Source organism: Anolis carolinensis, unplaced genomic scaffold (genome assembly GCF_035594765.1).
Source record: "Anolis carolinensis isolate JA03-04 unplaced genomic scaffold, rAnoCar3.1.pri scaffold_30, whole genome shotgun sequence".
NCBI classification, from domain to species: Eukaryota; Metazoa; Chordata; class Lepidosauria; order Squamata; family Dactyloidae; genus Anolis; species Anolis carolinensis.
In genome coordinates, this window is record NW_026943839.1 from 243,231 (window position 1) to 263,610 (window position 20,380).

Sequence of the window (20,380 nt, forward strand, 5' to 3'; positions counted from 1 at the left end):
GCGGAACCTTAATCGCTGCCGCTCTGTTTCCGGCCGGGGAGGAGAACGCGACGGACAGGCGCCGGACCCTTTTTCCGTGTGGCGGACTTCCTTTTGGCCACCACGATGGCGCTCGGCGGCGTGAAGCAGGAGGAGGCCGGAGGAGAGGAGGCCGGGATGGCGGTGGAGGAGCGGACGGACTCGGAGTCGGAGGTGAGGACGGACAGGCCTGTCAGGACGCAGGCATGGGCCTACTTGGGCCTTCTCTCCCTTCAGGTGCTTTGGACTCCAACTCCCAGAATTCCTCACAGCCTCAGGCCCCTTCCTTTTGCCCCTCAGCCGCTTAAGCGGCTGAGGGGCAAAAGGAAGGGGCCTGAGGCTGTGAGGAATTCTGGGAGTTGGAGTCCAAAGCACCTGAAGAGAGCGAGGGCCCAAGTAGGCCCATGCCTGTTATAACCCATCAGTGATCAAGTCCACTTATCTTAAGGAGAAAGGTGTGGATGTTCTAATGAATCACCTTGATTAGCATTTGATGGCTCTGTGACCTCAAAGCCTGGCTTCTTCCTGTCTGGGACAATCCTTGGGGCCGGGCTGTGGCGCAGCTGGCTATTAACCAGCTGCTATAAATCACTACTGACCGAGAGGTCATGAGTTCGAAGCCCGGGTCGGGTTAAGCCTCCGACCATTAATAGCCCCGGCTTGCTGTTGACCTATGCAGCCCCGAAAGACAGTTGCACCTGTCAATTAGGGAAATTTAGGGATGCTTTATGCGGGAGGCTAATTTACAACACCATAAAACTGCCAGAAAAACACGAGGAAAGGAATGAGGAAGTACAGCCACTACTGGACGGTGAAGCAACAGCTCCCCCTGTGGCCGAAATCGTGAAGCTGGAAAAATGTTAAAAATGCCTCTGAGTCTGTCTAATGTATATTGTTTGTCTGTTGGTATTGAATGTTTGCCATATATGTGTTCATTGTAATCCGCCCTGAGTCCCCTTCGGGGTGAGAAGGGCGGCATATAAATACTGTAAATAAATAAATAAAATAAATCCTTTGTTGGGAAGTGTTAGCTGGCCCTGATTGTTGGGAGTAGAGTAACTGCTTTGGGTGACGCTGATCTTTCAGCATTTTTGCCTCATTTCTACTTTTGCCTCAATTGTACTGCCCCTGTTGTAACACACGGTATTTATTGTTTTGATTGGAATTGGATATCGGCTCATAATTGTGTTTTACGACTGTTGGGTTTTACTACATGTTGTATTATACGTGGAATCTAATTCTGCCGTTGCGTAAGACATCTATAACTAGTACTTTGGCCCTGTTTCTTACAGATTTTATCCATGATTTTATCACTATGTATTGTATGTGTTTTTAACTTGTTTTATTTGTTTTATTGCTTGTTTTATACTATTGATGACTGGGTTTGGCCCCATGTAAGCCGCCCTGAGTCCCTTCGGGGAGATGGGGCGGGATATAAGAATAAATTATTATTATTATAATATTATTATTAATAAGACCACCCTGGGTCCCCCAGGGAGAGAAGAGCAGTATATAAATAAAATACAGTAGAGTCTTGCTTATCCAATGTAAACGGGCCGGCAGAACGTTGGATAAGCGAATATGTTGGATAATGAGGAGAGATTAAGGAAAAGCTTATTAAACATCAAATTAATAATAATAATAATAATAATTTTATTTATATCCCGCCTCCATCTCCCCCGAAGGGGACTCGGGACGGCTTACAACAAAATCAAATACAAGCAATGATAAAATATGAAACATCAAAGGACAAAAACAGAAACCAATAACAAATTATACACAATAGGTAAAAAAACACAACACGGTATTAAAACATTGAATAAAAATCAATGAGGTTGCAATAGTGGATAAGCAAGGTGCACATTATGAGTAACAAATTCGTAAATAAAGTGCAGTAGATTCATTTAAGATGTATTAGGTAGGGAGGAGCCCTGAATAATATCAAGTAATCATTAATCAGGAAAAGAGTGACCAGTACAAAAAGGTTGAGGAGCTTATGATTTTACAAATTAAGCACCAAAACATCATGTTATACAACAGATTTGACAGAAAAAGTAGTTCAATACACAGTAATGCTATGTAGTAATTACTGTATTTACAGATTTAGCACCAAAATATCACGATATATTGAAAACATTGACTACAAAAATGCATTGTATAATCTAGAACGTTGGATAAGTGAGTGTTGGATAAGTGAAACTCTACTGTAATAACGTGGCCAATTGATGGCGAAGGAGCATCGCTTTGCTTCTTCTAGCACGCTGACCTTTGTCCGCCTGTCTTCCCAGAGATTGGTAGGATTTTTCAGAGGCAACACTGATAGAATCTTTCCAGGAGTTGAGTGTGATATCTGTAGTCCGTCCACGTTTCGCAGGCATATATCAGGGTTGGGAGGGCAATAGTTTTATAGACAAGCACCTTGATATCTCTATGGATATCCCACTCCTCAAACACACTCTGCTTCATTCAGAGAAATGTTGCACTTGCAGAGCTCAGGCGGTGTTGTATTTCAGTATCAGTGTTCACTTTTGTGGAGAGGAGGCTGCCAAGGGAGAGGAAACTAGGAAAGTGGGGTTCGTATACCTGTGGATACACTGAAATCCACAAGAAACACGTGGACACTGTCAACAGAAAGGAGTAAACCATGAGAATGCATAAAATCTGGCTGCCAGTATTAAAAAACACCAGAATCAGGACAGTAAACAAAGAATAACACTCAGAAAACAAGGGAATTCCAAACAGGAAACTATCAGGGACAGCTAACACCTCCCAACAAAGAATTCCCCCAGGCAGGAAGCAGCTAGACCTTGAAACTGAAAGGCTAATCAAGCTGGCCGATTGCAATATTCACACTTGCCTCAGGCAGACAAACATTTTTTTTCCTTACCCTGGACATTCCAGAGATATATGAACTTCACTTGCCGAGTTTCCAACAGACTTCCCAACCTTTGAGGATGCCTGTCATAGATGTGGGCAAAACATCAGGACAGAATGCTTCTGGAACATGCCTGGAAAATCCACATCAACCCCAGCTATTTGGGTTGACCTATTTAGTCAGGTTTTGTATTAAGATTTCTTGATTTATACATGAGCATAAACCATAGTCTTCGCTGCTCCCTCTTGTCTAAAGTTACTAGCCATGGGTCATCCCATCATCCAATGAATTGGGTTACACCAAGCCAGGATAGATTGAACCATTGACAATACGGGACTCAACTTCCGGCAACCAAAGTGTCAGCCTTTCTAGACCCTAAACACTCTGACCTGCCACCACTTACCGATGTAGCCGCAGATATTGACAAGCCCATTCATCACCACATCGGATGGTGTGAGGATCAGGGTGTTGTTTTTGACATCACTAAGGCAGAACACGCCTCTGTGTCCATCTGCCTTGGTTCAGGGAGGAAGGAGGAGAGGAAAGAAAAGAAACCAGGCTGCAGAGGACAGCTAGGCCAGGACTTGAGTCTGGATGGACATGTTAAAGCAAGCCTTCCTTGGTGGCTTGGAAACCCACTTGGCTACAAGTTAAGATTATCGATCCAGTCCAAGGCAGGATGATAATTCATCTTGCCCTGTTTCCCGGAAAATAAGTCATCCCCTGAAAATAAGACCTAGTAGAGGTTTTGCTGAATTGCTAAATATAAGGCCTCCCCCCAAAAATAAGACCTAGCAAAGTTTGTGTTTGGAAGCATGCCCACCAAACAGAACACCAGAGCATGCAGGATTGGTAAATGTACATACCATGGAGTGTTGTACATGGAAATATTGATAGTAACAAGAAATTTTTGATAGGATTCACAGTTTGTCTGGTTATGCTGGTTTGTGATGATAACTACTGTACAGTATATAATAAATGTTCAATTTTTTTGTTCAACAATAAATGTGAATTCTTCTTCATGGAAAAATAAGACATCCCCTGAAAATAAGTCCTAGTGCATCTTTGGGACCAAAAATTAATATAAGACACGGTCTTATTTTCAGGGAAACACAGTAGACCAGGCATGGGTGAACATGGGTCTACCAGCTGTTAGGAATTGTGGGAGGGTTGAAGTTGGCCCAGGCCTGCACTATACTAATTTAATGGGGCTTTTCTCTTCCTTCCTTCCTTCCTGCCTGCCTGCCTGCCTGCCTGCCTGCCTGCCTGCCTGCCTGCCTGCCTGCCTGCCTGCCTGCCTGCCTTCCTTCCTTCCTTCCTTCCTTCCTTCCTTCCTTCCTTCCTTCCTTCCTTCCTTCCTTCCTTCATCTTTCCTTCCAGGAGGAAGAGGGGGTTCTGGCCAGGCCTGGGCCACACAGGCACCGCGGAGCGGGAGACTTCGCCTCGGGCTTCGTCTTTGCTGAGAAGGAGGCCGCCTTCGCAGCAGGAGGTGGGAGCTGGGCCGAGGCGCTGGGGCAGATGCTACGGAAGAAGGTAGGTCCTGGCTTCCCCTTGGAGGAAGGAAGGGCCCCCACAATGGGTCGTGAGTGGCCCAGCGGACCTCTATGGCCTGCTCTCTCTGACATCTTCTTCCTCTTCTCCTCCTCCTCCTAGAAATCAGGCACCAGCCTTGACGAGAAGATCGCAGCCGTGAGGAAGAGGAGAAGGGACCAGGTGAGGCAGAAGGAGATTGGGCTTAATGAGCTCCCATATTCATAATAATAATACTATGTAACATAATATTTGTTCCTGGGTTGTAAATGTCATTTCCTAATAGGTTCTGTCATAAAAATATTTATGGAAAAAGTGTATTAATCTGCAAAGACTTTGTCTTTGTGGGAGGGACATCTTGCTATAGCACATTTTGCAATAGTTTTTCAATGTCTCGACTAATATCAAGCTAGTTTGTGGCAGCTACAAAAACTGATGTTCCTGGAATTGAACTACTTTCAAAGGAAGGTGGAATGAAACAGAAAATAATACTTAAAAACCAGGCATGGAACTTTTCAAATTTTGTTACATAGTGTAATGATATATTTTATTTCTCCTATGCCTCCCCTTGAGGCTGAAGGCAGGGTACAGCATAGGTGAAATACGTAGTTAAAACTAAGGACCCTTATACAAATACAGGCTGCCCCTGAGTTGCAAACATCCAACTTACAAACGACTCGTAGTTACAAATGGGGTGAGACAACAGGAAGTGAGAGAAGTCTGCCTCTCAAAAGGAAGGGAAATCCACTCCTGGAAAAGTTATTATCAGGGGGGAAAGGGGTCTCCATTGAAGCTTTATCCCCAATCATTATTTCCACAACAGGCTAAATTTTCAAAAATCCAGTTCTCACAGGGACAGAAAGTGAGTTGGAATTGTCTGAACAGGGACACAGACAGCAAAGGAAACACCAGCGGGGTGTCAACCCTTCCCTATGCTCTTCAAAGCTAATGTATATAAATATATTTGGCTGGAATTTAACTTAAAAAATGCAAATGTTCTAAACAAATTCAACCTAAGAAAAAAACCTACAGAACTGATCTTATTTGTAACTTGGGGTCTGCCTGTATATGTAGAGTAAAGAGTAAACCACCAATAGTAACGAGATGTTAATTTAAAAGCTATCTTCCATTGTCAACGCACTGGTCTTGCAGGAAGATTTGGTCTCAAGCAGAGTTGAGTGCAGCGTAGCCAGTGTTGTGTATAAGCTTTATGTTGGGAAACAGAAGAGATGCTCTGGTAATGTTCAGAAAAGTTAAAAACTTTTGTTGTTTCAAGTACGACATCTGAGATAAAAGAGCAGATAGATGAAAGAAAGTGACCTAACTTTGGTAAAAGAGTTGTTTATCCTGACTCATGTCTGAGTGTCAGGCCTCTTGAGGCAGAGAGAGGCATTCGCTTCTCAAAGGATCGTAAAGCACTAAAGACTTTTGGGAGGAAGCAAGAACACAGGTCTAGGAAATAAGGATGAAAAAACCAAGAAAGCAGGCCTGAAATCACAAGGCGGCTGGTGGGGACCGAAGGCTGGAGAGAATGTGCGCAGAGGAAGGCAGGAGGGAGGCCAGGGAAGGAAGGAAGGTTGGAAAAGAAGGGGAAGGAGCATCGCTTTTTGCACCAGCGAGCCTCCTGTCTTTCTTCATCAGCAATATTTCATTGTGTGCTTTCATGGCCGGGATCACAGGGTTGTTGTATGTCTTTCAGGCTGTGTGGCCATGTTCCAGAATTTGTGGGTGAAATGTCAGGAGAGAATACTTCTGGAACATGGCCACACAGCCCGAAAGACATACAACAACCCTATTATTGTTTTCTTCACTTCACTTCACTTCACTTTATTTCTTAATTAGTCACTCTCCACCAGAGTGCTCTGAGCGACTTACAATTTAAAATATCATTCCACAATATAAAAAACATTCATCATAAAAACATTCAACATAAAAACATTCAACAGTGACTATTTGGCAAATTAGATCTGATTTACTTAAATGCCCAACCAAACAGCCAAGTCTTGAGCGCTTTTCCAAAAGGTCGCAAGGTTTTGTTTTGATATTCTTTGTAATTGTTTTATTCTGTTTGTTTTGGGCTTGGCCCCATGTTAGCCGCCCTGAGTCCCTTCGGGGAGATGGTGGCGGGACATAAAAATAAAGTATCATTATTATTATTATTATTATTATTATTATTATTATTATTATTATCAACACAACGACGTTGTATGGCACAGCAAACAAGATAGATATGCTGGATTTCGTTTTGCAAAACCACAAGTCAAACACTTCCCAAGTGTCTAGGACTGTGTGATGTATTTTCGGATGATGTGTGCAGATCCCAGTAGGGTGGCCTTTTGCAGTTGGCAGATGGTGATTTTGTCAATGTCTGTTGTTTCCAAATGCCGGCTGAGATCTTTTGGCACGGCACCCAGTGTGCCCATCACCACCGGGACCACCTGCACTGGTTTCTGCCAGAGTCTTTGAAGTTCAATCTTGAGGTCCCGATAGCGGCTGAGTTTTTCCTGTTGTTTTTTATCTATGCAACTGTCACCTGGGATGGCGACATCAATGATCCAAACCTTGTTCTTTTCCACAACTGTGATGTCTGGTGTGTTGTGTTCCAGAACTTTGTCAGTTCTTTGCTGCTGGAAGGTGGTACTTGAGGCATAAGTTCCAATGAATCATTTGGGCCACATAGTTGTGCCTCTGTTTGTAGTCTGTCTGTGCGATTTTCTTACAGCAGCTGAGGATATGATCAATGGTTTCGTCGGTTTCCTTGCACAGTCTGCATTTTGGGTCAATTATTATTATTATTATTATTATTATTATTATTATTATTATTATTATTAAGAACCACCCTAGGGCCCACACTTGGGATGTGTCCTTCCACTGGAGCATGTTAGGGCAGGAAGGTGATGGGTGGCAGATGTGACCCAGGGGTCTATGGGTTGGGTAGAGCAAGTGCCAGACTGACCAGCATTTCCTTAGGAGAAGCAGACCAAACTGGGCCCAGCAAAGCAGGCGGGTGAAGAAGCTGCCCAGGAGGATGAGGAGAAGGCAAACAGTGCGGAGGAGGAGGAAGGGAAAGAGGAAGAGGAGGAGTCAGAGTATTCCTCAGCAGACGAGAGCCTCTTTGCCAAAGCAGGTAAGGAGGGCCATGGGAAGAAGACAGGTTGTGTGTGTCCTTTGTGCCTTGGAGTGAGACCATTGGGGCGCCTTCCACTCTGCAGAGTTAGTGGTGCTTGATCCTCATTGAAAGGATGGTCTTCATGCTAAGGAATGCTTTCCAAACTTAATGTTGCGACACATGCCGCGTGTAGGTGTGTTGCAAAAATGTAATGAGAAATGGGTTGCTGTGAGTTTTCCGAGCTGTGTGGCTATGTTCTGGGAGCATTCTCATCTGACATTTTGCCCACATCTGTGGCAGGCATCATCAGAGGTTATGAGGTCTGTTGGAAACTAGGCAAGTCGGGTTTATATCTATCTGTCTGTCTATTTCCCTGTGGAATGATGTCCAGGGAGGGAGAAAGAAATAACTCTTGTCCGTTTGAGGAAAGTGTGAATGTTGCCATTGGCCACCTTGATTAGCATTGAGCAGCCTTGCAGCTTCAAAGCCTGGTTGCTTCCTGCCTGGGGGAATCGGAATGAGAAATGACAAAACTCTTAGAAATATATGGCACTGTCTTACAAATCTTACCTTTTTAAAATATAAAAATAAACAGTTTCCATGAGATATATTGTATCCCTGTACACTTGGTTATTACAGTTTATGTACATGTTCTTATCTCTTATAAGGAGTTGGTTTAGCCTCTGGTTTGCTTTATCACAAAATGATGCATGTCTATAAAGTATGTCATTAACATGAAATGTTTGGAAAGCTCTGATCTAGAGCAAAGGCTGTCCATCTCTGTGGGAGCTTTTTGGAGGAAGAGGGGGAACTTTTGTATTACCTTGCAAGAGAACTTTTGTATTCTCTTGCTGGTGGTCTGTTTGAAATAAGATTTGGTAGAAGGATATGAGATGCAAAGACTCAACAGTGAAATAAAAAGTAATAAATCATTAAATATAATGCAGAGCTTCTTTCAAATTCCTATGCCATCCATACATGGAGAAGGAAAGAAAAATGAAGGCAAAATTTCAAGTTAAGCCGATTTGAGTCTCCTCCGTGAGAGATAAAGTGGGGTATAGATAACAACAACAACAAGTTTGTCCTCAGGACTGGCTGTACCTGGTCCTGCAGGACTTTGAGACTGAAATGTTTAATGGTAATCCTTTGGTGCCTTTTATAGATACCCTCAAACTGAAGCAGCGAAAGAAGCGGAAACGTGGTGCCGAAGAGGTCAGTCCCCAAAGTGCAGATGGGCAGCCAAGGCTTTCCCTTCCCATTGATGGTCAAGCAGGGAGCATTCTTCCCATTAAACATTTCCCGGAAGGGGGGCAGGGCTCATGCAGAAGGCAAAAGCGCCCCCGCCCCCAATATTAGCTGACTGGCTTCTGGTTCTCTCCACCCACCCCACCCCACCCCCCTTTCTAGGCGGAAGAGCTGTGTTTCGGGGAAGATGCTTCTCAGTACGACGACAGCCTCTCCTTCCAGGACATGAACCTCTCCCGGCCCTTGCTGAAGGTATCCTGCTGCTTAACTGCATATTCCTAGGGGAAGGAGGATGAGAATATGTGGCATTGTGATTATATGTACTATCATATAATATTACATATATTATATTGTGACTGTGTAGTGTAAATGGCACCCTGGCCCACCTTAGATTCCATCAACTGAGTGGGGGAAAGGAGGTCTTTCGTTTTTCAACTGGGCTGTGTGGAGGGGGTGGGTGGGTGTTTTCAAGCCATAAAATGTACTTAGTTATGCAGCTATAACTCAGTCACCAGTGTAGAATATTGGAAATTGATGGTAGTTTATGACATGCAAAATCTGAGCAACAAGGCAGTGGGGGCTAATGCACCACCTTGAAGAGCATCAATTTACATCTCACGAGTGGTTACACTGGGTGGGTAAGAAATGAGTGGAATTTGGGTCACTGAAAATTACCTGTAGGGACAAATTCCAGTGCTGTCTGTGCCTAGAAGGCAGCTCAATCCAGGAAGCATTTGGAAGATTTAAAACATTAGCTGACTCTTGTGCCTGAAAGGACAGCAGAGACCAGCAGCCATGATTGGCAGTCTGGTTGGGGGTCTTCCTGAAGCTTTTTGCTGCTCAGGGGCGGTGTAATGGGCAGGGGGATTGTGGGACACGCAGGGGTGGGCAGCGGGGGGCAGAGATCAGCGGTTGCCATTGCCACCATGAGAGGAAAACAGGTTAAGGAGGAGCATGCTTTGCAAAGGAGGTAGGAGGGGCTTCAGCGGTATGAGTGGTGCATCCTGCTTTGGTTCACGCTGGAGCCCCCCCCCCCCCCCCCCCAACTTCTCTCTTGCCAGGCTATATCAGCCCTGGGCTTCAAGCAGCCGACCCCCATTCAGAAGGCCTGCATCCCAGTGGGGCTGCTGGGGAAGGACATTTGTGCGTGTGCAGCCACAGGGACAGGTAAGGCGAACGAGGGGTGTTGTTCTAGGGGTGGACAAAGCCTTGGGAGGGGTGGCCTGAGGCCCTGTGCTGATCTGTCTGCCCATCGGTGCCTCCCTCCCTCGCAGGCAAGACGGCGGCCTTCATGCTCCCGGTCCTGGAGCGCCTGATCTACAAGCCCCGCCAAGCGCCAGTCACGAGGGTCCTGGTCCTGGTCCCCACTCGGGAGCTGGGCATCCAAGTGCATGCTGTCACCAAGCAGCTGGCCCAGTTCTGCAGTGTCACGTCCAGCCTGGCAGTGGGTGAGTGACCCTTTTGTCTCTCTTGATTTAGTTAAGATATCTATGTCCTTCCCTGCTTCCAAATGTATCAGGCAGAGGCCTTTAGGGCATTTCTCTTGTCAGGAAGTTGCCCTGGTATTTAGCATTGTTTCCTACCTTCTGTGGTTTTTGTCATAGGAGACAACAACAAGAAAGTCTGTATGGGCATCTTTCAGGAGTGTTTCTGTTTTGCCTTCCTGCCTGGCAGAATGAGGCTGGACTAGATGGCCTCTGTGGACCCCTTCGAACTCTGCTTTTCACTCTGTGATCCCTGTGTGTTTCTACTTGCAGGTGGCCTGGACCTCAAGACCCAGGAGGCCGCTCTCCGCTCAGGCCCCGACGTCCTCATTGCCACCCCCGGACGCCTGATTGACCACCTGCACAACTGCCCCTCCTTCCACCTGGACAATATTGAGGTCCTCATTCTGGACGAGGCTGACCGGTGAGGGGTGTGGGTTGGGGCATCCAGAGCAAATCCTGGCCTGGTCGGGAGGGTCTCTGTGTGTGTGTTGGGGGGGGGGGGGGGTTGTCCTTCCTTCCAAAGCTTGGTGGGCTTGACCTGCCAGATATACATAGGCCACTACTCTCACACGGAGGGGCCCCTCCTCCCCACACAAGCTCTCAGAGGTTGGGTTGGGGTCTCTTCCAACTCTGTTTCTATGATTCTAGGATGCTGGATGAATACTTTGAGGAGCAGATGAAGGAGATCATTCGCCTGTGTTCTCGCCATCGCCAGACGATGCTCTTTTCCGCCACCATGACAGAGGAGGTGACGAGGGGCAGGCAGCTGCTTTGGGGGGGGGGGTCTCTGCCTTTGAGTTGAATGAGAGTATCAGGGAGGGTCTTCAGTGGCAGGACAGATACCCCCCCCCCCAAACTCCCTCAGTTGACCCTCCAAACCTTTGACCATTTTTCTGGCCCTTCTCTGGGCTCCTTCCATTTCGTCCATATCCTCCCTGAGTTGCTTTGCCGAGAAGTGGACATAGGCCTGTTATCCCAGTTGAGGTTTGACCAAAGCAGAAGAGACTGGGACTAGGACTTTGCTCCATCTACACACTGTCCTGTTGAGGACAGTGAGGCAGCCTTGAATTGCATTGGCTTTTTTAGTTGTCGCATCACTCTCTTGGCTCATGTTTAGCTTGTGGTCAACTCAGACTTTGAGCTCCTGCTTTCAAACCACGTATTCACTGACCTCTCTCTCTATATATATATACAGACACACAAACACATATATATCCTATATCCTTCCTTCTTCCTGAACAGGTGAAGGACTTGGCCTCGGTCTCCCTGAAGAACCCCGTCCGGGTCTTTGTGAACAGCAACACGGACGTGGCGCCCTTCCTGCGGCAGGAGTTTGTGCGCATCCGGCCCAGCCGCGAGGGGGACCGGGAGGCCATTGTGGCAGGTCAGGGCCCCGTTCGGGAGGGGGCAGTGGTGCCTGTGTGCCCCGCTTTGTGCCTCTTGTCCCCTGACATCTCTCCCTCCGCTCCCTCCTCCAGCGCTCCTGACCCGGACCTTCGCCGACCACGTGATGCTCTTCACGCAGACCAAGAAGCAGGCCCACCGCCTCCACATCCTGCTGGGCCTCCTGGGCCTGAAGGTGGGGGAGCTCCACGGGAACCTCTCGCAGGCGCAGCGCCTGGAGAGCCTCCGGTAAGCGGGAGGAGGTAGCATGGGTTGGGGTGGGCGGCAAAAGAGGAAGCCATGGTCTAGGCCAGGGGTCCTCAAACTTTTTAAGCCGAGGGCCGGTCCACAATCCTTCAGACTGTTGAGGGGCCGGATTATCATTTGAAAAAAAATACAAACAAATTCCGATGCACACTGCATATGTCTTATTTGTAGTGCAAAAACAACAACACCACCAACAACAACAACAATGAAAGAACAATACAATATTTAAAAATAAAAACAATTTTAACCAACATACATTTATCAGGATTTCAATGGGAAGTGTGGTCCTGCTTCTGGCCAATGAGATAGTCAAGTTAATTAGGGTTGTTGTTGTTGTTATTGTTGTGTGCCTTCAAGTCATTTCAGACTTTGGGCGAACCTAAGTCTAAAATTTATTATTTATTTATTTACTGCATTTATTTACTACATTTGTATCACACCCTTCTCACCCCAAAGGGGACTCAGAGTGGCTTACAAATTATATGTACATACAATATATATTATTAGCATAGCACAATATTAGCATTATATATTACTATGTTGAACTATACCACTATACTGTAATATTATTAGTAATATTATATGTAATATAGAATATATAATTAATATTATTATATGGTATTATTATTAGTATTATATTGTATTACATTATAATATTATATGTATATACAATATATTATATTATAAAACTGAGGGCAGGGGCCAGGTAAATGACCTCGGAGGGCCGCATCCGGCCCCCGGGCCTTAGTTTGGGGACCCCTGGTCTAGGCATCCTTCTGACACAGACTCTTTCCCCTGCAGGCGCTTCAAGGACGAGCAGATCGATGTGCTGGTGGCCACGGACGTGGCTGCCAGAGGGCTTGACATCGAAGGAGTCAAAACAGTGAGTCATCCCTCCCTCCTCCTTTTCAGCCCCCCTCCCCAAAGACATCCTAGACTAGGACCATCCATTTGAAGCCCCTTCTTCAAAGCAAGATAACACATGCAAAGGCCTCTTAAAATATGGCTTCTCAATAACAACAACAACTACTACTACTACTTTATTTTTGTATCCCGCCACCATCTCCCCAAAGGGACTCAGGCGGCTAACATGGGGCCAAGCCCAAAACAGAGACAAAAAACATAAGTTAAAACAAGTATCAATAATTAAAACAGTGTCAACACAACAATCAAATAAAATAAACAAATAATTCAGTTACAATTAAAACGCAGAATACAGTATACTACCATCATTACTATATAAAAATGAGGTAATAAAAACAAGCATCACCCTGATGGATAAAATGGGGGCGGTCGTATAAAAGTGCATAATTTCAAGACCATTTAATAAAGTGCATGGACAAGTGTCAGAGGGTTGCCTGAGAAGATTTGGGATAAGATGGATGGGAAGGAAAATAAAGTGCGAGGAAGTAGTATATCAGTGATGGGGGTCTATCATGTTGTTGGCTGTTCAAATGCACACCGAAAGAGCCATGTTTTAAGCTGTTTTTATAAAGGTAGACAGGGTTGGGGCCAGCCTAATCTCCCTTGGAAGGGAATTCCAAAGCTGAGGGGCCACCACAGAGAAGGCCCTCTATATTGTCAGAGATTTTCATAGCTGGAATCACTGGGGTGTTGTGTGGTTTCTGATCTGTATGGCCATGTGTCATGATAAAATATGATATATGGTTTGAATGGAATTGTATGAAAGACGTATGAATGAGAGCTAATAATTTTGGAGACACCATTCTAAAAGATTGAAGCCTGGAAAACAAGAACTCAGGAACTGTGATTAAAAGTTGCTGAACTGCTGACATTGATAAGAACTGTGATAGTGATTAACTGTTGACATTGCTGACTTGATGAACTTTTGGGGAAAAACAACTTGTTTACATTAATCAGAGACAATGGCTCTTTTCCTTAACTCAAAGAGCCATTGTTTCTGATTAATGTAAACAAGTTGTTTTCCCCAAAAGTTCATCAAAGTTTACAACATTCCTTATGTTAAGAAGGAAATTAACACAGAGTTGCTTATGTTTGCCAACACCAAGTACGCACAGTCAGCATCTGCCAGGAAACTGAGATGGAGCCAGGATGTTTCAAGATGGAAAACGTCTGTCATTCATTTACAACATTAGCAGAAATATTGTTATATAGGAGACCTTATAACATTCCAAAAACTGTGACAGACAGCGGAGCTGTTCATCTGCCATTCTCTATGGAGGTGGTGTATAGGGAGTGTCAGGTCTGCAATGGAAAGCAGAACTCTGGACATTTTGCTTCCTTTTCTCAAGGGAAAAGAAAGGTGCACGTTTTGGAGTCATGATCGTTTGGGCATTTTGGCATTTTTGAAGTTTTGTGTGTTGGCAGATTTGCAAGGAAGCAGTCTGGCCTAACAGGTGTTCTTCATGGTGGAAGAATGGAGAAATGGTGATGGATGCATGTACATGTGTGTGAATGCTGAGTAAAAATGTAACCCTGCTTTGTCTCTTTGTTAGCCAAGGTCACTGTAGGTTTGTGAATCCAATGTAGTTACATAGAGTCTGTATGTCTGTATGTCTAGTGTCGTTCTTTGTGTAAAACTTTAAAAGTTCTGATATACCTTCTCACGCTGAAGTTGCAATAAAATTACCTTCATTTGAAAAGTAATCATGACATGTGTTCTAATAGCATTTCCTCCTGCATCTGTGGCTGGCATCTTCAGATGATGCAGATAATATATCAGAGGAAATGCTGCTAGAACGCGGCCATCGAACCTGGAAAGCACACAATGTTAATGTGGGATTTGTGTATTGATAGTGTTTAAATGCAATTTGTTCCATGCTTGTATTGCAACTGATTGCATCATCCAGAATGTACCATAGTGTGGAAAGAGTTAATTGCCAAGAAGCTGTGATGACCTTGATGTGTGGCTGGAACTAGGGAGTATCCAGACACAAGTGTGTGTGCATGATTGAATGCGTCAGTTCAGTTGAGTTCTGTCTGCCTAGACACTGAACTCCCAGGAAGTAGTGTAGTCTCCTGTGGAAGAAGCTCTTACCATCAGGAAGTTCTTCCTAATGTTTAGGTGGAATCTGCCTTCCTCCTGTTCGCCTTCTCTTCTCCAGGCTCAACACCCCCCATTCTCCAAATTTCCCCTCAGAGGGATTTGTGGCTTCCAGACCTTGAGCCATTTTGGTGGCCCTTCTCTGGACCCTCCCTCGCCTTCTTCCTATTAAGCGTCCTTCCTTTTACTCCTTTGCAGGTGATCAACTTCACGATGCCCAACACCACCAAGCACTACGTCCACCGCGTGGGGCGCACGGCTCGGGCAGGTCGTGCCGGCCGCTCGGTCTCCCTGGTGGGGGAGGAGGAGCGCAAGATGCTGAAGGAGATCGTCAAGGCCGCCAAGGCCCCCGTCAAGGCCCGCGTCCTGCCCCAGGGTGAGGCAGGGAGACCCGATTAGATTGGGGGAGGGAAGGAGGGTCTTGGGTGGTCAGGCCTTTCAATGGTGCCTCTCCTGTGGCCTCCAGACGTGATCCTGCGCTTCCGGGAGAAGATTGAGAAGCTGGAGCCGGACATCTATGCTGTGCTGCGCCTGGAGCAGGAGGAGCGGGCGCTGCAGCACTCGGAGGCCCAGGTGAGCAGGGGGGGACGATGGGGTGTCATGATCTCTTACTCATGCCATCCGACTATCAGCCTTCCTGACGTAGAGCACAGGACATATGAACCAGCCATAAAAGTCAGTTGCCCCAAAGTGGGAGCAAAGTGGGCTCTGGAATGTGGAAAAGGCCAGCACCAGGCACCAGGAGTCTTCCGTGATTTATGGTATTGTAGCTAGGACTATGGGCCCCTGGTGGTGGTGCAGTGTGTTATAGCGCTGAGCTGCTGAACTTGCAGACTGAAAGGTCCCAGGTTCAAATCCCAGGAGCGGAATGAGCGCCCGCTGTTAGCCCCAGCTCCTGCCAACCTAGCAGTTCGAAAACATGCCAATGTGAGGAGATCAGTAGGTACCGCTCCGGCGGAAAGGTAGCAGTGCTCCATGCAGTCATGCCAGTGGCCATGTGACCATGGAGGTGTCTATGGACAACACCGGCTCTTCGGCTTGAAAATGGAGATGAGCACTAACCCCCAGTCGGTCACGACTGGACTTAACGTCAGGGGAAAACCTTTACCTTTTTTACCTAGCTAGGCCTATGTAGACAGGCAGTAGTGATCTTGTATTCCAAACAATAAAGATGTATGGTATTTTGAGCCCCTGTGCGTCTTGGTTTGTTCTTTCAAGAGAAGACTAACCCACAGCAATGCAGTTGGAGGTAAAAATTCTTACAATTTGTTCAGAATACAAGAATCTAGCACTACTGCCCATCTATATGAGCCTAGCTACAACATCATAAATCACCCAAAAGTCCTGGTGCTTGGTGCTGTCCTTTTCCACATTGCAGAGCCCACTTTGCCCCCACCTTGGGACAATTGACTTTGATGGCTGGTTTCTATGTCCTGTCCCACCTTATGGCCAGCGGCCATGTGCTCTGTGTCAGGAGGGCTGATAGATAATACGGGGGCTCTGGAAGGGGGCCTTTGCATGGTCTGCACCCCAAGATGACAAAGATGGACAGCATGGGTGAGGAGAAGTGGATCCTTCTTCACATTTCCAAAAAATCATTTGGGGTAACAAATGGGTGCGTTCTTGTGGGTTGGGAGCACTTGGTTTCAAGTAGGGCCAAGTGAAGACTTTAAAGCCTTTGGGGAGATTGGAGGGCTCCGTGTGCCGCACTCCCTCCTTTCCTTTTCCCCGGGAAGTTCTTCCCCAACTGCCAGGTTCATGGGAGCTTCCTCCTCTGTGTCTTGGGGAGCAGCGGGTGGAGGCAGGACTGTTTTTCCTCTCATTGGTGGGAGAAGGAGAAGAGTTCGAATGACTGTCGTGCCCAGCGTTTCCCCTCTGCTTTGCCTGCAGATTAACACAGCCAAGCGGAAACTGGAGGCGGAAGCCCCAGAGGCAGCGCAGAGCGGCCCCCGCAGCTGGTTCCAGAGCAGAGAAGAGCGGAAGAAGGAGAAGAGTAAGGAGTTGGCCGGAGAGGGGTGAATCACAATGGAACTATTGGGTTGTCCAGTCCAGCCAGGGTCTGGGTTGCCCAGGCAGGAATCTGATCCCGGACTAACCTGACCTTTCTTTTGCACAGGTCCCTTTTCTCATAACAAATTGCCCATCCGTCTCCCACCCCTTCGGTCCAGGAATGTTTACACTTTGTCCTTTGACCCAAAACATTTTAGAACTACAGTAGAGTCTCGCTTATCCAACGTAAACGGGCCGGCAGAACGTTGGATAAGCAAATATGTTGGATAATAAGGAGGGATTAAGGAAAAGCCTATTAAACATCAAATTAGGTTATGATTTTACAAATTAAGCACCAAAACATCATGTTATACAACAAATTTGACAGAAAAAGTAGATCAATACACAGTAATGCTATGTAGTAATTACTGTATTTACGAATTTAGCACCGAAATACCATGATGTATTGAAAACATTGACTACAAAAATACGTTGGATAATCCTGAACGTTGGATAAGCGAGTGTTGGATAAGTGAGACTCTACTGTATATCATTGCACCTTAGTTTAGGTGGCCCCGCCATGCCATCCCCTCCACCAACCTGGTGGCCCATTTTATTTTATTTTATTCTAACTGATTTTATTTTTAACTGATTTATATGTTAACTGAGTTTTTGTGATTTACTGTATTGTTTTGGTTAAGGTAACTGTTTTGTATAACTGCTGATTTTACTGTGTTTGTATTGCAATGTGTTTTAACTGATTTATTGTTTTGTATTTCGGGCTTCTGACCTGTGTAGCCGCCCCGAGTCCCTGCTGGGAGATGGTGGGCGGGGTAGAAAAATAAAGTTACTTACTTACTTACTTCCCTTTCTCCCCCCACAATCACCCTAGTGACCAAGGCCCTTCAGGAGTTTGACCTGGCCATGAGAGGCAAGAAGAAGAGGAAGAAGTTCATGACAGACTCTCAGAAGAAGGCCCAGCCGACGGTGAGAGGCAGGGCCCGTGGGATAGATGGGGGTGGTTGTGTGTGTGGGGTGTGTGAGATAGAGTTTTATCACACTCTTTCCTTCTTCTCTTCTCAGCCAGAGGAACGGGCCCAGTTTGAGATCCTGAAGGCCCAGATGTATGCGGAGCGGCAGGCCAAGCGGAGCCGCCGGCCCCAGAGAGCCAGGGCCTTGCCGGAAGAGGCTCCGTCTGCATCCAAGGGGGCAGGTGGGAAGCAAAGGATGGAAAGAGGGAGGGACGAAGGAAGGAAGGAAGGAAGGGGCTCTTCGTGGCTGCTTTTCCTTTGGGGAACCTTATAAATGTGGGGCCGAGGACAAGAGGCTCCCCCCTTCTTTCCTTCCAAGCTTCTGAAGGCACCTCCTCTGCTCTTGCAGGGTCCAAGCAGCCGCGCAAGAAGGCGTCCGTCTTTGACGAGGAGCTCACCAACACGAACAGGAAGGCTCTGAAGCAATACCGAGCTGGGTGAATATGCAGGGAGTCCCCAACGTCCCCTTTGCTCTCTCTCCTTCTCACCCAAGACAATGGGCTTTCCTTCCGGGTCCTGAACTTGGAACCTGATGAGAGAAAGCAGGGCTGGCTTCCGGGGGGGGGGGGGGGGGTGGAGTGGCTTTTGGGGTCCCCCTTTGTTTCCTTTGAGGGAGTGTTGCCTCTGACCCAGGCAATGGGGACTCCACTGCCCTTTCCTGACACTGACCACTCCCGTCCGTCCGCAGGCCCTCCTTCGATGACCGCAAGCGCCTGGGACTGGCCCGGAAGAAGGGAGGGAGCTTCAAGTCCCGCTCCAGGTGAGGCCCCTGCTGCCCCCCTTTCATGGAGGAGCCCTGCCCTCATTGGCAGGCTGAGATACTCATTTAGTTCATCTCTGTCAGGAATATTAAAAATTAATGAGGTATTTTTAATTACAAAAATGTGAGTCAAGCATTGAAAAGGTTAAATGGATGCAAGGGCTCAGCAAAAGCTGTAGTTCAATATAAGCAGATGTGCCTGTAGCTTAGTAGGCCTCAGTGTGAGAAGGCCTCAGTGTTAGTAGGCCTCAGTATGAGCAAGGCCTCAGTGTGAGAAAGCCTGGTGTGAGAAGCTTTGGTGAGAAAAGCCCCACATTGTAGGCCTCTTGTGGGAAGCTCCAGTATGAAGGCTGCTGTGTGTAAAGCTACTGTGTGAAACTCCTGTGTAAGTTCGCTGTGAGAGGAGGCTCTGTGAGAGCGAAGCTGTTTATCTTCATGAGGAAGAAGCCCAGCGTGGAAGCAAAGAAGGAAGTATAAAGAACTTTGTTTTATGGAAGCTTTGTTTTTGTAAATAGTACAACCATATTATTTTGCTACAGAGAAAAGCCTCCAAAGGAAGAGACAACATTGGTCTTGTGTTTTTTTGTTCTTTTAATCACTTTTGGCTACTGGTGCTAGGTCACGCTGCTGCTAATACGTTACTCTGCTATACATGTATTTTGTTAATAAGCCCACTCACCTGACAATCTCTTCTTCCCTTCTCCTTCTGCAGGTACAAGAGGAAGTGAGGAGAAGGCCTCTTCCCGGGGGGACCCCAGAATACCTTTCCTGCCGTGGTCTCCAGCCCTCTTTGTGCCTTGGGAGGAGCCATCACCCTCCAGATGGGGGTCTGCTGCTAGTGGGGTGCTGCTATCCGCCCTTGCCCTTGGCCCAGCTCTCCCAGGGGACAGACATATCAGCACACAGATGTCACTTGCCTGACCCCCAGAGTGTTGTGTGGCCACATGTTGGGGGCTTCAGGGGCAGCAGCACCGTGGCTCTTCCTGAGGAACATGCCCACCTGTCTGGCCGATCATCTTCTGGTGGTTCCCTCCATGCCGAAGCCCCTGTTGCTCTTGAGGGGCAGGAGTTGCTGCAGAAGGTCTGTGTCTGGAGGGGAGGCAGATGTTGCCCAAGCCACCCCCAGCTCTGCGCCCCTCTTCTGGCCGTTCTGGCAGAGGATGTGATGCTGGGATCCAGGTGCCTTCTCTTTGTCTTCGAGAACTGATATACTCAAATAAAACATTTCCTGTTCTGCCAAGATGGTATTTGTTGTTAACATGGCTCCTTGCATTATGAGATCAGTTTCTAAAACTACTGAGAAACAAGGAAGGGAGGGGTGGTTGTTTCCCATTGGCACACAGGCCTCCGGTGGCCTAGGGGATAAAAGCCTTGTGACTTGAAGATTGGGTTGCTGACCTGAAAGCTGCCAGGTTCGAATCCAACCCGGGGAGAGCGCGGATGAGCTCCCTCTATCAGCTCCAGCTCCATGCAGGGACATGAAAGAAGCCTCCCACAAGGATGGTAAAACATCAAAACATCCGGGCGTCCCCTGGGCAACGTCCTTGCAGACGGCCAATTCTCTCACTCCAGAAGCAACTCCGGTTGCTCCTGAAAAAAAAAAATTGGCACACAGGTGAAGGGGAGGCTTGGGTGAGAACCTGGAGTAGGGTCCCTAGGCC

General features: G+C 46.9%; 1 protein-coding gene across 1 annotated transcript; it reads left to right on the forward strand.

The window, feature by feature from the left end:
* The first annotated feature begins 37 nt into the window (after nucleotides 1–37).
* ddx27 (DEAD-box helicase 27) lies at nucleotides 38–19,959 on the forward strand. The gene is made up of 21 exons (XM_062966806.1): nucleotides 38–192; nucleotides 4,274–4,426; nucleotides 4,547–4,606; nucleotides 7,394–7,550; nucleotides 8,695–8,744; nucleotides 8,940–9,029; nucleotides 9,839–9,944; nucleotides 10,052–10,225; nucleotides 10,535–10,685; nucleotides 10,913–11,012; nucleotides 11,507–11,648; nucleotides 11,743–11,896; nucleotides 12,716–12,797; nucleotides 15,138–15,315; nucleotides 15,406–15,512; nucleotides 16,830–16,932; nucleotides 17,821–17,915; nucleotides 18,012–18,141; nucleotides 18,309–18,396; nucleotides 18,648–18,719; nucleotides 19,432–19,959. The coding sequence occupies exons 1-21, from the start codon at nucleotides 106–108 to the stop codon at nucleotides 19,445–19,447; spliced, it is 2,295 nt and encodes a 764-aa protein (XP_062822876.1). The 5' UTR covers nucleotides 38–105; the 3' UTR covers nucleotides 19,448–19,959.
* The last annotated feature ends 421 nt before the right edge of the window (nucleotides 19,960–20,380 follow it).

Coding starts and splice junctions, on each gene's coding strand:
- ddx27 (XM_062966806.1), top strand. CDS start 106: ATGGCGCTCGGCGGCGTGAAGCAGGAGGAGGCCGGAGGAGAGGAGGCC. Junction 15,513..16,829: donor TGCAGCACTCGGAGGCCCAG/GTGAGCAGGGGG, acceptor CTTTGCCTGCAG/ATTAACACAGCCAAGCGGAA. Junction 18,397..18,647: donor CTGAAGCAATACCGAGCTGG/GTGAATATGCAG, acceptor GTCCGTCCGCAG/GCCCTCCTTCGATGACCGCA.